Genomic DNA, 18,689 nt, shown 5'->3' with positions numbered 1-18,689 from the left:
AACTTGCTTCTCTCTCTCTCCCTCTGCCTGCCTCTTTGCCTGCTTATGCTCTCTCTCTCTCTCTCTCTCTCTCTCTCACTGTCAAATAAATAAATAAAATCTCTTAAAAAGAAGAAGAAGAAGAGACAGCTCTTTCCCCATTGAATGGTCTTGGCCAGAATATTTTTTTAAAGCATAAAATACATAGGACTGTAAAGTAAACCAGCTAGGTTGAAATATAGTTATCAAAATATTTTAAAATACCACAATAATGTTATTTAATAATGTGGATCTAATAACTATCATAATTTCAAGGTAGTGATGAACATAAATGATATCTTAAGATCTCTGCAGCAATTTGAATGTAATATGAAAATATTGCAGTTTCTATTGGTTACAAAGGTTCTGCTGATACTACAGTGGCTTGTTGTCAATATTCATAATTGATGGAAATGCTAAATTTCAGTTAGGAGGTAATGAAAATAAAGGTATAATTTTTTCTAAGTTCACATACCTACAAATTCTATCTACAGACCCATGGGGGAGGGTCCACCGACCTCAGGTGAGGGACCCTTTGTAACCTATATCATTATATCAACCCTAACTATTCAAGCTGTCTTCACTCACACTTGGGATTTATCAGTCTTTCTCATCCCTTGACTTACCACTACGGTTGGCCTGTGTTGGGTGACAAGGGAGGAAGGCCTCCACACAGCCCTATTGTAGACCTTCCTTCTCTGAGGCATTCTCCCTTGTCCATATCCTGCCTTTTGTAAGTTGTGGTCTTGGAGACCCTCCCCAGTCCTACATCACTATTCCCATTTTCTCTACTCCAGATGGGTCAGAGGTCATGTGTCAAAGAGGGGATTTAGGGGCACATTGACTTTGTCTCTACAAAAGGAGAATCTTTTCCTGACTTTTACTCCATCACAAAAAGGTACTACCAAAGAAATTTCAGCCTAACTCTCCCCAACCTGCCCTATCCTTAGACACTTAAATCTGATCAGTTCTGCATCCCAGCTCCTTATTTCTGAAACATACAATTGTATCCACTTTTGGACTTTTAACATGAAAGGTTGTACAACTCTGTGGTTAAGAGCAAGGCTCAGAAGCCAGATTACCTGGTTATGAATCCCAGTTCTGCTGCTTCCCAAGTGTGTGACCTTAGGTAAGCTATCTAACCCACTTTGCCTCAGTTTCCTTATCTGTAAAAATGGGGATGATATTAGCATCTACTTGACTGTGAAGATTCAAAGAGTATTTGTAAGGCACCTAGCAAATAAAAAACGTGATTTTAGGTGGGGTTTTTTTAGTTAAAAAAAAAAAAAGTCTCTGAACTCTACATCTTTTTTTTTTTTTTTAAGATTTACTTATTTATTTGAGAGAGAGAAAAAAAAGCAAGTTGGGGGAGGGTCAGAGGAGAGACTCTTCACGCAGACTCTGCTCTGAGCGTGGAGTATGACACCGGACTCGATCTCATGACCCATGAGATCATGATCTGAGCTGAAACCAAGAGTCAGACACTCAACCAACTGAGCCACCCAGGTGCCACAACCACCTGTCACAACCACCTATCTGTCTTTTCTACAGAAAACCTCATCTCTTTCCTCATCTTCTCCCTTTCCATTAGCAACTACAAATATTCCCTTTCTTGTCAAAATGTCCCCGGTCCTCTCACATAGACTCTTACATTCCTCACTTTTAAGATGCCCTGAGTAAAATCCAGATTTGTGTAAAAATGCTTATACTGCCTCGGCCCCCCCCCCCCCCCCGCACACACACACACACACACACACACACACACCGGCTTTAATTCCTATCCCTCTAGCATCTTCCTTGATTTTCTTTCAGGTCTAGAGTCCCATCATTCCATGTCCACTGTATTATTTTTCCATGCTAAAGAGCTTTGATGACTCTGCCTAGGGTGGCTTGTCTTCTGCCCAGTGGTACATGGGAGAGACAGGATCAGATGAAGGAAAAAATTGTCCCCATGACATGCTCTGCTCTCCCCTTTGGGGGCCATAATTGGAGAAAGCACCCTAGGTATCCTTGCCTCACATCCAAGGACTCTCATAAGAACAGCAATGTGATGTTCCTTCCAAACCAAGGATTTTTTCCTGGCTCCCAAAAAGAATTTAATAGCTGTCAATATGAAATATGGTGGTAATAGAGTGGAGAGAACACTGAAGTAAGAATCAGAAGACCTGGTTTGTAGCCCCAGCTCTGTCCACACTACTGTGACCTTGGAAAAATCACTTACACTTATTTGGCCTCAATTACCTTAGGGGGAGTAATGCTCATAGTTGTGAGAGTCAAACATGTGAAATTCTTTATGAGCACACATTTTAGCTTTGCATACACAAAAGTTCTATTTGTTACTATAGTCAAATCCCAGTTATCCAACTATAGCTCATACATAAAAAAAATCTTCATACTTTTGGCTTTCGGCCCATACTAAGATGTAACTAGCAAAAAGCGATTTAAAACCATATTAGTTTTACTGGTTGATTGATTTTTTTTTAAAGATTTTATTTATTTATTTGACAGAGAGAGATCACAAGTAGAGAGGCAGGCAGAGAGAGAGAGAGAGAGAGAGAGAGGGAAGCAGGCTCCCTGCTGAGCAGAGAGCCCGATGCGGGACTCGATTCCAGGACCCTGAGATCATGACCCGAGCTGAAGGCAGCGGCTTAACCCACTGAGCCACCCAGGCGCCCCTACTGGTTGATTGATTAACCAATTGACTAACAATGATGCTGCTGTTTTAGATTTAGATTTAGAGCTTAATGTAGGTTTTCTCAATCTCAGCATCAGTAACATTTTGGACCAGAAAATCGTCTCTGGGAGCACCTGGGTGGCTCAGTGGGTTAAGCCTCTGCACTTCGGCTCAGGTCATGATCTCAGGGTCCTGGGATCAAGCCCTGCATCAAGTTCTCTGCTCAGAGGGGAGCCTGTCTCCCCCTCTCTCTTTGCCTGCCTCTCTGACTACTTGTGATCTCTGTCAAAAAAATAAATAAAATATTTTTTAAAAATTGTTTTAGATTTAAAAAAAAATTGTTTCCGGCATGGGGGCTGTCCTATGCACTACAAGATGTGTAGCAAAGTCCCTGCCCTCTACCCACCAGATACCAATAGCACCCTCTCCCTCAGTTGTGACAACCAAAAATGTCTCCAGACTTTGCCAAATGTCTCCTGGATAACAAAATTGGTTCTGATTGATGTCCACTAGGTTAAAGGATAATAAAGCTTTATTTTATTGCCTTTCCTTTATATGGCCAGCTCCTAAAGTGCAGGATTCCATTACCTATCTTTTCTATAAATTTCTACATACTACAGATCAAAGCGGCATAGAGTTAATAATATTCAGTAAAGAAAATTGGTGTATGGGAATGATGTGGACATCTTAATGGCCCCTGCCTCCCACCAGTATCACATCTCAAAACACTGTCCTTATCAAGAGAAAACAGTAAAAGTCCATTTTCCTAAATTTGTGGGTTTCCATTCTTTCCAAACATCCTGTTTCATATGCTAGATGATAAGGCTTAGTTATATATATATATATACATATATATATGTATATATATGTATATATATATATAGTTTGGTTCTCAATCAGAGGTGATTTTTGTCCCCCACAGAACACTTGGCAATATTTAGAGACACTTTGGGATGTCACAACTGGGGGGGGCTGCTATTGGCATCTGGTAGGTAAAGGCCAGGGATGCTGCTGGCCATCCTACAGGATGCAGGACACATCCACCACAACAAAGAATTATCTAGTCCACTGTGTCAGGATGTCAATAGAGCTGACAAGAAATGCTGCTATATGGGAATAGTTATGCACTGGGCCTTTTCTTGGCTATGTGGGCTTTTTCTTTGGAAAATCTTATCAAGTCTCTGTTCTTCTTTCTCACAGCTGCTCATGGCACAAGTTCCTAAGATGCATAATAACGATCTTTCCTTTCCTGGAGTGGGTGTGTTTGTATCGGTTCAAGGATTGGCTTCTTGGAGACTTACTTGCTGGTATAACTGTTGGCCTCGTGCAAGTTCCCCAAGGTAAGGAAGATTCGAAGCCTCTTCACCCACAACCTGTCAGACCTGGTCTGCTCACCCAGAGTAAACAATTAGTAAACAATTACCTGTGTTAGATGAATGGAAAGAAGTAGATGAATTCCATTCACATTACTACCATCTATTCCCTTACCTGCTAGATTTCTAACTCTTCCAGGGTGGGTTCCAAAACATTAAGTTAGTTTTGGGGCCCCTAGGTGGTTAAGCGTCCGACTCTTGGTTTCAGCTCAGGTCATGACCTCAGGGCTGTGGGACAGAGCCTTCTGTCTGGCATCACACTCAGCAGGGAATCAGCTTGAGATTCTCTCACTCTCCCTCTGCCCTTACTGCCCCCCACCCAGCGTGTATGCACACTCTCTCAAATAAAACAAATCTTTAAGAAAAAAGATAAACTCAGTTAGTTTAGACAGAATACTTTCAAGAGTATTTGCAATACTCATTCAATGTTGTTTTGGGTTTTTTTGTTTTGCTTTGTTTTTGCTTAATTAGTCATTTCATACTCACACAACTACAATAGACCTCACTTGGCATTGGTTTTCCTTAGGAAGGTAAAGCATAGGAAACACAGCTTGCTAGCATCTCTTCAGTAAGTTACACACAAAGCAGGCCAGGCACCACTCTTTGGTCTTCCGAGTGGCAGTTCAGATAGAAGACAGCAGGATCACACAGACAGAGGTGCAGGAATTATCATGGGCTTCAGAAGCCTCATTTCCTGAATAGGAACCAATATCTCTCATAATTCTCATAACTTGCTTCCAGGGTCCCACAAACAGCATGGCCAGTTACAAGAGTTATTGCACTCAGAAGCTCAAAGCTAATGACTCCCACTGTATATTTATCCTTCATTCACAGATCAGCTTGGTCCAGATAGAGTAGACTAATCAGGCTTATTTTTACCATAACCAGTATTGGCTGGTAACACAGCTGACATCCCACCATTACTGGGTTTCCGAAGAAACAGCTAGAAAGTTAACCCAATATCAAATTTATCCGCAGAGAGAGAGAAAAGATTTTATTAATCCTTTACTCACAGTAGTTTGCAACTACTACATAGTATTTAAATTAATACTACATAGTATTTATGTATTTATTTATTTATTTACTTTAAGATTTTATTTATTTGACAGACAGAGATCACAAGTAGGCAGAGAGGCAGGCAGAGAGAGAGAAGCAGGCTCCCTACTGAGCAGAAAGTCTGATGCGGGGCTCGATCCCAGGACCCTGAGATCATGACCTGAGCTGAAGGCAGAGGCTTTAACCCACTGAGCCACCCAGACTCCCCTACTACATAGTACTTAAATGCTATTCCTTTATTCTCCTGGGGCCCGTCAGACAGGTTTAAAACCTGTGATTGTACGGCTTATACAAAGCATGAGAGAGGCCAAGCAAAGGGGTGAGAGGTAGCTAACAACCAACTCCAGGACAAGGCTGGTAGTTGGAAAAAGGGGATCCCCCCCCCTTTTTTAATATTTTATTTATTTGAGAGAGAAAGAGAGAGAGTGCATCAGAGGGGAGAGGGTCAGAGGGAGAAGCAGACTTCTTGCTGAACAGGGAGCCCAATGTGGGACTGGATCCTGGGACTCTAGGATCATGATCTGAGCCAAAGGCAGTTGCTTAACCAACTGAGCCACCCAGGTGTTCCAGGGATCCCTTTTTAAATAGTCAATTAACTATCCTGCAGGAAAATTGACTTTTCTTCCCCCTTTTGGTGTTCAATCTATAAATTTAAACACATGCATGGATTTATATAACCACCAACACAACAAAGATTCAGAACATTTCTATCAACCCCAAAATACTCTTATGCCATTCCTTTTAGTCCCATCCACCCCTGGCAAAAAACTGATCTGTTCTCTATCACCACAGTTACTTACGTCTTTTTGAGAATATCATCTAAATGGACTCAGGGAGTATATAACTCTCGAAACCTGGCTTCTTCAATTCAGCACGTTGTCTTTGAAATTAATGGAAATTGTGATGTGCATCAATAGCTTGTTCCTTTTCATTCCTAAGTAATTGTCCATTGCATGGACATAACACAGCTAGCTTACCCATTCACTTGTTGGGAGACATTTCATGGCTAGTTTTTGGTTGTCAAAAATAAAGTTGTTATGAACATTCACATACAGGTTTTCCAGAAAACATAGTTTTCATTTCTTTAAGGTAAATACCCTGGAGTAGTATCGTTGGTCATATGGTAGCTATGTGTATAACATCCTAAGAAACTGCCAAATTGTTTTCCAGAGGGGCTGTACCTACCATTGTTTATCCCTACCAGCAATGTACAAGAGTTCTAGTTCCTCCATACCCTTCACTTGATGATGTCTGTATTTGTTTTTTAAAGATTTTATTTATTTATTTGACAGACAGAGATCACAAGTAGGCAGAGAAGCAGGCAGAGAAAGAGAGAAGCAGGCTCCCTTCTGAGCAGAGAGCCCAATGTGGGGCTCGATCCCAGGACCCTGGGATCATGACCCGAGCTGAAGGCAGAGGCTTTAACCCACTGAGCCACCCAGGTGCTCCGATGTCTGTATTTTTTTTAATTAAACTTCCTATTTTTAGATAACTACAGATTCACAAGGGATGCCGGGTGATGCATTTGGTTGAGTGTCTGTCTGTTTGTTTTGGCTTAGGTCATGATCTCAGGGTTGTGAGATTGAGCCCCATGTGGGCCCCATGCTTGGTGTGGAGTCTACCTGAGATTCTCTCTCTTCCTCTCTGCCTGTCTTCTCTTCTTTCCACTTGTGCTCAATCTCTCTCTCTCTCTCTCTCAAATAAATAAATCTTTTAAAAAATTATAGATTCACATACACTTGTAAGAGACTACAGAGACATTCCTTGTATCCTTTTCCTACTTTCCCCAGTGGTAACATCTTACAAAACTACAGTTCAGTTTCACAACCAGGATATTAACATTGATATAGTCAAGATACAGACCATTTCTACCACAAGGATCCCTCCTGTTGCCCTTTTATAGTTACCCCCACTTGACCCTTGCCCCCATCCCCTCCTTAACCCTGGCAACCACTAATCTTCTTCATGTCTAGAATGTTATCCTTTCAAGAAAGTTATATGAAGAGCCATACAGTTGAAATTCTTTGAGATTGCCTTTGTTTCACTCTTCTTAATTCCCTACAGATTCATCTAGGTTTTTGTATATATCAGTAGTTTTTTTCCTTTTTGTTACTAAGTAAAATTCCGTGGTATGGATGTGCCATAGTTTATTTAAACATTCATCCTTAAAGTGTATCTGGATTGTTTTTGGGTTTTGGCTATTACAAATATAGCTGTTTTAAACATTTGTGCACAGGTTAATGAACATAGTCTTCATTTCTGTGGGATAAGTGATCAGGAGCACAATAGTGGGATTGTAGAATAGTTGCATCTTTAAATTTTTAAGAAACTGACAGCTTTTTTCTAGAATGGTTGTATCATTTTATATTCCCACCAGCATGAGTGCTCTATGAGTGATCTAGTTGCTCTATATCCTCACTAGCATATGGTGTTGTCACTACTTTTTTGTGGGGGGGGGGGGTCCATTCTAATAGGGGTCTGAGACCTCATTGTGGTTTGTTTGCATTTCCCTAATGCCTTGTGATGTTTAAGATTTTTCCCTATGCTAATTCCCCACTTGTGTGTGTGTGTGTGTGTATATGTATATATATACATATATATACTTTTTAAAAAAATATTTATTTATTTATTTGACAGAGACACAGTGAGAGAGGGAACACAATCACAGGGAGTGGGAGAGGGAGAAGCAGTTTTCCCACTGAGCAGGGAGTCTGACGCAGGACTCTATCCTAGGACCCTGGGATCATGACCTGAGCCCAAGGCAGACTTAATGACTGAGCCCCCCTGGGACCCCTCCCACCTTTATATTTAAATGAGATGGCTCTTCCTGTCTTTTGCTCATGTTCTAACTCAGATTATTTGCATTTTCACTATTGAGTTTCAAGAGTTATTTATACATTCTAGATATTAGTCCTTTGTCTTTTATGTTTTGTAAATTTTTTCTCCCAATCTGTAGCTTATCTTTTGGTCCTTCCAACAGAGTATTTACAGGGCAAAATTCTTATTTTGATGAAAGCTAGTTTTTATTATCTTTTATTGTAACCATTCTAAGAGGTATATAGTGATGTCTCCTTATAGGTTTAATTTGTATTTCCCTTTAATGGCTAATGAGATTGAACATCTTTTCATGTTCATTTTTACTATCCTCATATCCTTTTTTTAAAGATTTGTATTTATTTATTATTTTAGAGAAAGAGAGAGAACATGAGCTGGAAGGGAAGAGGGGGAGGGAGAGAGAATCTCAAGCAGACTCCACACTGGGCATAGAGCCCCACATGGGGCTCAATCTCACAACCCTGAAATCACAATCTGGGACAAAACCAAGAGTCAGACACTCAACCAACTGCACCACCCAGGCACCCCTATCCTCATATTCTCTTTAGTGAAGTGCCTGTTCAACTCTTTTGCCTATTTTTTTAGTTGGAAAAAAACTTTTGTTTTCTTACTGTTAATTTTTGAGACTTCTTTATATATTCTGGATACAAATCCTTTGTCAATATGTAGTGTGGAAATACTTTCTCTCAGTCTGTAGCTTATCTTTTTATTCTCTGATAATGTGTTTAACAGAACAAAAGGCTTTAATTTTGATGAAGTCCAACTTATCCATTTTTTTCCTTTTGTGGATCGTGCTTTTCCTATCATATATAAGAACCTTTTACCTAACTCCCAGGTCACAAAGATTTTCTTTTATGTTTTCTTTTAAAAGTCTTGTACCTTTATGTTTTATGTTTAGATCTATGATCTATTTTGAGTTAATCTTTACATAAAGTGTGAAGTTTAGGTCAAGGTTTATTTTTTGTTACATATTCAACATCATTTTTAAAGAAGGCTATTGCTCATTGAATTGTTTTTGCACTTTTGTCAAAGCATCAAACAACCATATTTTTGTGGTTGTCTATTTCTGGACTCTATTCTGTTCTATTATCTACTTGTCTTTCCCTTTACCTAGATCATGTTTTGATTATTGTATCTTTATAATGAGTCTAAAAATTGGATAGTGTGATCCCTCATATTTTGTTGTTTTCCAAAATTCTTTTAGCTTAAAATTTATATAAATTTTAGCATCAGCTTCTTTATATCTACCAAAAAATCCTTTTTTAAAAGATTTTATTTATTTATTGACAGAGAGAGATCACAAGAAGCCAGGCAGAGAGAAAGCAGGAAGCAGGCTCCCTGCTGAGCTGAGAGCCCAATGCAGGGCCTGATCCCAGGACTCTGAGCTGATGACCTGGGCTGAAGGCTGAGGCTTAACCCACTGAGCCACCCAGGTGGCCCCCCCCCAAAAAATCATATTGTGATATTGATGGCTGTTGCATTAAGCCCATAGATCAATTTGGGGATAACTGATACCTTTATTATGTTGAGTTTCCAATCCATGATCATAGTATATCTCTCCATTTATTTTGGTCTTCTTTGATTTCCTTCATTAGCATTTGTAGTTTTCAGCATACAGATCTTACACATGTTTTGTTAGAATTATATCTAAGCATTTCATTTGGAGGAGTTATTGTTTGTAGTAATTAAAAATAGTTTTGTTTTCCAGTTGTTCATTGTTTACATATAGAAATACAATTGATTTTTGTGTTCATCTTGTATCCTGCAACTCATTTACTAACTCTCATAATCTTTTTTCCTTGGGGTTTACTACATTGATAATCATGTCACCTATAAATAAGGACAGTTGTATTTCTTTTTAATCTGAATGGCCTTTATGACTTTTTCTTGCTTATTGTGCTAGCTAAGATTTCCAGTACTATGCTGAAAAAGAGTGGTTCTCTGAGAATAGACGTTTTTGCCATGTTCCTGATCTTAGGAGGGAAAGCATTCAATCTTTCACCATTAAGTATGATATTAGCTGTAGGATTTTTGTAGATGCCCTTTATTAGGTGAAGGAAATTTCTATCTATTCTAGCTTGCTGAGAATTTTTATCTTGAATGGATGGTGTACTTTCTCAAATGCTTTTTCTGCATTATTGATATGAGCATGTGATTTTTCTCTTTAGATTATTAATATGGTAGATTACATTAATTGATTTTTAAATATTGAGCCAGCCTTGCATTCCCAATATAAAGGAGTACCTTGTAAAATTTCCGTGTGGCAGCTATAAACCAAAATGTTCCATTTGTATGGGTACATTCACTTCCAGAAAAGTAATCAGAAAGTCTCTAGAGGGCTATAATGGAAGACCTGAACTCTTGGGCCTGATGCTTTAACTGCGAGTCCTCTACTGACTCCCACTTATCAAAGGTCCTGCATTTATGGTGAAAATTGAGGCCATCCCATTGCTAAAGTACCAAATTATCAGTGTAATTTCATACCAAAGGGAGAATAGATATATAAGTTTACCTAGCATCCAGCATAGTATCTAACACATAGTGGGTACACAAGATCTTTCATGAATAATAATAATTACATAACTACATGAATGAATGAATCTGAGCAACTCTTGCTAACTAAGGGATTGTGTATTATTTTAAGTAGTGTGAATAATGAAATAATTTGTTGGGGGTGCCTGGGTGGCTCAGTGGGTTAAAGCCTCTGCCTTCGGCTCAGATCATGATCCCAGGGTCCTGGGATCCAGCCCCACATCGGGCTCTCTGCTCAGCGGGGAGCCTGCTTCTCCCTCTCCCTCTGCCTGCCTCTCTGTCTACTTACGATTTGCCTGTCAAATAAATAAATAAAATCTTTTAAAAAAAAAGAAAGAATTTGTTGTATAAATAATTCAAAAGTTTTATTTATACTTAAATAGGTAGTATCTGACAACTTAATAATTTCCTTCAAATGAAACAAAAATACTACATGGCGAAGAACTTATTTAAGAAGTTCTAGATGTTGGTGCACCTGGGTGGCTCAGTGGGTTAAAGCCTCTGCCTTCGGCTTAGGTCATGATCCCAGGGTCCTGGGATTGAGCCCCACATCAGGCTCTCTGCTCAGTGGGGAGCCTGCTTCCCTCTCTCTCTCTGCCTGCCTCTCTGCCTACTTGTGATCTCTGTCTGTCAAATAAAAAATAAAATCTTTTTTTAAAAATTTAAAAATTAAAAATAATAAAAAGTTCTAGATCTTCCTTACAGTACAATTCCAATTTATAAACATAAAAGAAAGTAGAAAATCACCATTAGAGAAACACCACACTAGTAATTTTCATGGATAAAATCCACTAACAGATGTTAAAATTAGTGGATGAAAGTTTGCAAACTATGTAAGGAGATCTGTGTAGTTTTGAAGATTCTTTCTCAAGATAATTGCTAACTACTTCTCTACTCTACAAGTAGAGAACTTGAGAGAAACAACCTGAACCAAATGATCAATGCTATGTCATCACCAGTAGTAAGACATACAGAGATTTTATGATCCTGTGATATGACACACTAAGAAGGACACAACATTGTGTCTGTAGCATTCTCGCCAAAAACATGTAAACTTGTACTATCATGCAGAAATAAAGACCACTCCAGAATGAGGAGCATTTGGCAAAATAATTGATCTGTTAATATTCTTTCAAAGTGTCAAAATCAAGTAAAGGCTGAGGAACTATTACAGATTGCAGGGCTGAGGAGAAATAACAACTAAAATGAATGTGGGATTCTGGATAGAGTCCCTAACAGAAAATGGAAATTAGTGGAACAACTAATGAGAGTCAAAGTCTTTAGTTAATTTATAATGTTAATTTCCTGATTCTGATAATTATACAATGACTATATAAAATACTAACATTACAAGCTAAGAAAGGATTAATGGGAACTCTATTATTTTTGAAACTTTTCTGTAAGTCTAAAATTAGTTCAAAATTTAACAATTTTTTAAGGTAGTGGGAAGTTTGGAAACTTGGTTTTCCTTTATTTCTTCACAGCCTAAGCTTAACCAAGATTAGACCACTTAGTTCTCAGGGTCCCACCAAGTAATTCTCTCACTTCCCTGTATTGGTAAGTTATTTGAAATCCTACATTTCAGCGTGCCTGGGTGGCTCAGTTAGTTGGGCAGCCAACTCCTGATTTCAGCACAGGTCATGATCTTGGGGTCCTGAGATTGAGCCCTGCATCTGGGTCTGCTCTCAGCAGGGAGTCTGCTTGAGTATTCTCTCTTCCTCACCCTCTGCCCCTACTCCTGCTTACTCTCTCTCTAAAATAAATGAATAAATCTTAAAAAAAGAAAGAAAGAAAGAAACCTACATTTCAAAAGACTTTCTCTTTGTGCTCTATGTTGCTTATCAAGAGTAAATAAGGGATGGGACACCTGACTGGCTCAGTTGGTGGACTGTGCAACTCTTAATCCCAGAGTCATGAGTTTAAGCCCCACATTGAGTATAGAGCTTACTTAAAACATAAATCAATATGATATATATATTTTTTAAAGAGTAAGTAGGGGCTATTCAACATTATACTTGAATTCATAGATAGCACATTAAAGCCAGAAAAAGAAATATGAGTATAAAGATTGTAAAGGAAGAAATAAAACTTCATTAGTTATAGATGATGATTTTTCTAATGAAGAAAATAATCTACAAATAATTAATAGAACTAATAAGACTTTATCTAGTTTGCTGGATACAAGATCAGTATATAAAAATCAAGTATATTCTTACATACTTGCAGGGAACAGATAGTGAAATTTTTTTTTAAAAAGATAACATTTACCAAAAGCATAAAAATATGGAATAAGTTGTAATGAAACTAAGAAAAGATATGTAAGTCCTCTTTAGAGAAATTATAGTTTACTGAGTAATATTAATTAACTTAGTTGAAATTAATGGAGAAATAGCATGTCCAGGAGTTAGAAGACTCAATATTTAAAGATCTCAGTTCTCTCAAAATAAACTTCATAGATTCATTACAATCTATGTAATGAATAGATCCCAACAGCATTTTTTTTTAAAGATTTTATTTATTTGACAGAGAGAGATCACAAGTGGGCAGAGAGGCAAGCAGAGAGAGAGAGAGAGAGAGGAGGAAGCAGGCTCCCTGCAGAGCAGAGAGCCCGATGTGGGACTCGATCCCAGGACCCTGAGATCATGACCTGAGCTGAAGGCAGAGGCTTAACCATTGAGCCACCCAGGTGCCCCCCCAACAGCATTTTAAAAAAGATTTTATTTATTTATTTTATAGACAGAGATCACAAGTAGGCAGAGAGGCAGGCAGAGAGAAAGGGGAAGCAGGCTCCCTGCTCACTGCTTTGGGCTCCCTGCTCAGCAGGAAGCCTGCTTCTCCCTCTCCTACTTTCCCTGCTTGTGTTCCCTCTCTTGTTATGTCTCTCTCTGTCAAATGAATAAATTCCTTAAAAAAAAAAATATATATATATATATATATATATAAAATTCAAACTGAAAATGCATACTGAACTAAAATCTATTGTTTAGAAATATGTATACTACTGGTAAAGCTATAAAGAAAAGCAAATAAATTTTTATCACCAAGTCAAAATAATGAATACCTTTGTGGGAACAGGTGGAATTATAACAAAGACCTGGATGGTGGTAACAAAGGTGTTTGTTTTATAAGTATTCATTCAGCTCAATATCTATTTTTTTAAGATTTTATTTATTTATTTGACAGACAGAAATCACAAGCAGGCAGAGAGGCAGGCAGAGAGAGAGGGAAGCAGGCTCCCTGCTGAGCAGAGAGCCCAATGCGGGGCTCGATCCCAGGACCCTGGGATCATGACCTGAGCTGAAGGCAGAGGCTTAACCCACTGAGCCACCCAGGTGCCCCAACATCTATTTTTTTTTAAGATTTATTTATTTGAGAGAAAGGGAGAGAGTGCATGTGAGAGAGCTCATGAGTTAAGGGAGGAACAGAGGAAGAGAATCCCAAGCAGACTCCTCCTGAGCACAGAACACAACCCAGGGCTTAATCCCACACCCGGAGATCATGACCTGAGCCGAAACTAAGTGTTAGTTACTCAACAGACTGAGCCACCCAGGCACCCCATCAACATTTATTTTAATGCACTTTCTATATGTATATTATATTTAACAATAAAAATAGGCATTTTTGACTTAAATTATCAAAACTATTACTAAACTAATTCCTACAAAATAGCAAGACGGTGTGGTATTACAGTAACAATCAGACCAATGGAACAGAAAAGAGTCATACAAATATATGTTGCATACTTTATATCATATGTTTCACTATAGAAACAAACTTCTTAATGAATGATATGAAACAATTGGATACTTAGATGAAAAAATAATTTTTAGGAGCACCTGAGTGGCTCAGTCAGTTAAGTGTGTGACCCTTGATCTCAGCTCAGCTCTTGATCTCAGGGTCATGAATTCAAGCCCCACATTGGGCTCCAGGCTGTGCAGGAACCTACTAAAAACAACAAAAACAGCGCCAAAAAACACACAATTTTTAGACATCTTCCCTATGCCATACATAAAAATCTATTCCTGGTAGATTAAAGGCCTAAATGTGAAAGGTAAAACAATCAAGGATTTTTAGAATTATGTAAAAGAATATTTTCATGATCTTGAAGTAGAAAATGATTTCTCAAAGACATAAGAAGCACTAGCCTGCTTAAAAGGAAAAGACTAATAAATTGAATTAAGTAAAAGTCTTGTTCATTCAAAGACACATAAAGATTGAACGACAAACCACAGAATTGGAGAGGTATTTGTAATACATGTACCCAACAAAGGATTTAAATCTGTAATATATATACTCCTACAAATCTGTAAGGAAACAACTCAATGAGACTGATCAACATTACTGACAATCAGTGAAGTGAAAAGTGAGGTTCAAATGAGTTACACACTAACTCATACACACTAAAATTTAAAATCTGACACTATCATGTGCTAACACAGATGTAGATGATGGGAACTGTCATACAATGCTGGTGGAAGTGTAAGTTGTATAACCATTTGGAAAACAGGTTGGCATGTTCTGGAAAAATGCCCCAGCAGTTATGCTTCAGAATATAGAATCCCAAGGAACTTGTACTTTGATGCACTAAGAGGCATGTACAAGAATATTCATGGCAATGTTGTTCACAGTGGCCCCAAACTGGAAACAAAGACAGGAGACTGTGCAAGCCTGGAGACAAAGAAAATAGGGAGATCACTGCCTTGGATCCTGATGGTTTTTTTAGTTCCAGTTCCAGTCTCTGAAGAGGCCTAACTGTCCTTTGTACACTTTTAGTAAATTTCCTGTTTTGCTTAAGCTAATTTGAGCAATTTTTCTGTGTGTGTGGGAGGGGCTTGAGGGAGGTGGTTTGGTTTTTTGTTTTTGCAATTATTAGAACCTTGCTTAGGAAAAAAAAATGTGGAAGGAGAGATTATAAATTACAAAGATCTAAGAGACCTATCAACCAATGTGAGAACTTCATTTGAATCTGATAAAGATTGTCAAAGATAGTACAACATATAATAGCAAAAATTTTTTTTAAAGATCACCCCAAATCTTTGGCTGAAGGTTTCTCATGTGGTTGTAGTCAAGCTGTCAGTGATCTCAAGGCTCCACAGAAGCTGGAGATCAGTCCTCAGGCTCACTCATGTGTCTGCTGACAGGCCTGGGTTTCTCACCTTGTGGGCCTCCATCTCCAAGAGCACTTGAGTGCCCTCCTAATATGGCAGCTGGCAGGATCAGCTACATGCAGAACCCCTAGTCCAAAAAATATTCAGAATTTCAAGATGGTCAGACTAGAGCATTAAGCCAAGTGTGGTGCCTTCTAAGCCCAGTTTAATTTTATAGGTCACACATTCTTGAAGCCAACTGTGGCAGCTGGTGGCCTAGATGAAAGAGACAATGAGTCAAAGAGAAACCAAGATAGAACCCACAGTCTTCTTGCAATCTACTCTCAAAAGTGACATCCTATCATCTTTGTTGTAGTCTGTTTATGAGATGCAAGTTACTAGGTCCATCCCACACTTAAGGGGTGAGGATCACACAGAGGCAGGAAAACTAATTAGCCATTACAGATCATCTTAGGGGTTCTCTACTACAACAACCATTTATGAAATAAGCAGGGAAATTTGACCATTGACTGGATATTTGATAGAGAACCATTATTAATTTCTTAGGTATAATGATGGTATTGTAGTTAAATTAAAAGAGGGTATTCCAAGGCGCCTGAGTGGCTCAGCTGCTTAAGTGTCTGCCTTCAGCTCAGGTCATGATCCTAGAGTCCTGGGATCAAGTCCTGCACTGGACTCCCTACTCAGTGGGGAATCTGCTTCTCCCTCTCCTTCTCCCTCTCCCTCTTCCTCTGCCCCTGTTCATGCTCTCTCTCTCAAATAAATAAAATAGTTAAAAATAAATAAACAAGTGAAATAAAAGAGGGTCTTCTTTTGGGGCACCTGGTTGGCTCAATCAGTAGAGTACAAAACTCTTGATATCAGGGTCGTGAGTTTGAGCCCCACATTGGGTGTAGAGATTGCTTTAAAAAAAAATAAGAGAGTTGGGGTGCCTGGGTGGCTCAGTCTTAAGTGTCTGCCTTTGGCTCAGGTCCTGATCGAGCCCCGCATCGGGCTCTCTGCTCAGCGGGAAGCCTGCTTCTCCTTCTCCCACTCCCCCTGTTTGTGTTTCCTCTCTCACTGTGTCTTTCTCTGTCAAATAAATAAATAAAATCTTTAAAAAAAAAATAAGAGGGTCTTCTTTTAAAGATATGTACTGAAATATCACCAGATGAAATAATTTCCTGTCTTGGATTTGCTTAAAAATAATATGAAGTGGGAGAGGAGTGAGGGAATAGATGAGACAAGATTGGCCATGAGTTGACCACTGTTGGAGCAGATGATGGGTATAATGGGAGCCCATTATACTGTTTTTGTACATGTTTGAACTTCTACACACACACACACACACACACACACACACACACACACACACACACACACAAAGCCTTTCTTGTCTAAGACACTAAATTGGCTCACTGAACTCATAACTGAATTCAAGCGAGCACATGGTATGATGTAAGTTGAAGATAGATGGCCCAGGGGTGCCTGGGCAGCTCAGTCAGCTGGTTGTTAGACTCTTGATTTTGACTCAGGTTGTGATATCAGGATCATGAGATTGAGCCACGCATGGAGCTCCATGCTGGGAAGGAGACTGCTCAAGATTCTCTCTCTCCCTCACCCTCTGCCCCACCCCAATCCTCCCCTGCCCTTGCACATGTACACGTGCTCTCTCTCTCTTTCAAAAAAAAAAAGAAGAAGAAGAAGAAGATACACCCTTAGGGCAGGAGCTGTGGGCTTGTTACATCAAAGGATGAAAGAATGACACCATGCATGTTAATCCATTTGCTTCAAAATTTCCAAATTCTCATGGTGTTCTTGGAAAAGAAAGTAAGCATTGAAGGAGTTGTTGAAGAAAGAGACCTAAGTGATTGTCATATGAAAGAGGGACTGCACATACCAATGTGGAATCAAGCCAGTTACATATGATTCTTCTCTTGTTCTCCAGCTTTATTTCCAGTCCTGGAGGATGCCTGGGCCTTCTGCTATTAGACAAGGTGTGAAATGGGGCTGTTTCTCAGCTGCTGGAATCAGAGGTCTTATTCTTGTGACATCTGTTTTCCATGATTAGCATGAAGACCTTGAAAGGAGAGGTGTTTAAGCCTGTGATTTAGAACTGAGGTGTAAAAGCATGTGGTAAAGTAGGAGGAGAAGCTAGATATCAAAGGAGGTAATAAAAGGCACTAATGATGGGCTGCAGGTTAAGAGATCTTATTACCACACTCAGCAGCTAGACACGTAGATCATTTTTATTTTCAATATTCTTTACAGTTTTCATTAAAGGTGACTTTGAAAAGCCAGCCTAACTTTTCTTACTTGAATTATCTTGTTTTTCAGCCCTGACATTTAGCTTGCTGACGAGGCAACTGATTCCTCCTCTTAATGTCTGTTATGCGGCTTTCTGTTCTTCAGTAATTTACATCATTTTGGGATCATGTCATCAAATGTCCATTGGTGAGTTCAGCACTAGAACTACAGGGGATGGATGGACTTTCTGCCTCAATCATTTCCTTATTGCTATGTTTAAGGTAGGATAAAAGGAGGCAGAAGATGGACATTCTATCCATAGGGTGAGTGTTCAGATTTCAGAGATTGTGCCATTATCAATGTCACTGCCAGACAGAGTCGGCTAGCACTTTCCCAAAGGAATTAGACAGCAGGGGTACTTTCCCTGGTGAAATTAACACACATTGAAATCTGACTGCCCTCAACCCAGAAGATCCAGAGGCAAGTTTGCCAATATTCCTAGAGTAGATCCATCTTTCAGCTGGACCTATAATAACCCAAGTCCATGGGCCTACATTTCAATAACTATATTACCTCATTAATTTACAATGAGAAAAGGCTGTCATGTAAGCAAAGCACTCAAATCCATAGGACAAGCACTTTCCTTCCCTGAGTCAGAAGTGCATCTACTAATTTATAATTAGAAATAACTTTTACAGGGACCAAACTAGTTGAAAGTCGTACAAGCAGCATATTTTCTTCACTTAGGTAAACCGTCATAGCAATCAAACCACAAAATGTGCAATAATCTTGAAAGGGCATTGTCAACATCTACTTAATAAAGGCCTTTTTCTTGGCTTCCCCACTGAACAACTGACCACCCAACCA

The 18,689-nt window shown here is 39.0% G+C and overlaps 1 protein-coding gene across 10 annotated transcripts in view; it reads left to right on the top strand.

Annotated features, from left to right (window-relative positions):
* The window catches only part of SLC26A8 (solute carrier family 26 member 8), a 79,361-nt gene that overhangs the window by 12,687 nt on the left and 47,985 nt on the right, over positions 1-18,689 (top strand). For 8 of the 10 annotated variants that reach the window (XM_047732211.1, XM_047732207.1, XM_047732205.1 and 5 more), the window contains 2 exons: positions 3,893-4,032; positions 17,913-18,029. In XM_047732211.1, the coding sequence (XP_047588167.1) occupies positions 18,020-18,029 (10 nt within the window). In that variant the 5' untranslated portion in view covers positions 3,893-4,032; positions 17,913-18,019. Of the gene's footprint in view, positions 1-3,892; positions 4,033-12,028; positions 12,046-17,912; positions 18,030-18,689 lie in introns of those variants that run through there. The other 2 variants (XM_047732208.1, XM_047732206.1) reach the window with 2 other exon arrangements.

Source organism: Lutra lutra, chromosome 6 (genome assembly GCF_902655055.1).
Source record: "Lutra lutra chromosome 6, mLutLut1.2, whole genome shotgun sequence".
NCBI classification, from domain to species: domain Eukaryota; kingdom Metazoa; phylum Chordata; class Mammalia; order Carnivora; family Mustelidae; genus Lutra; species Lutra lutra.
Note: the sequence above shows the minus strand (reverse complement) of the source record. Positions and strands in the feature narration are given on the sequence as shown.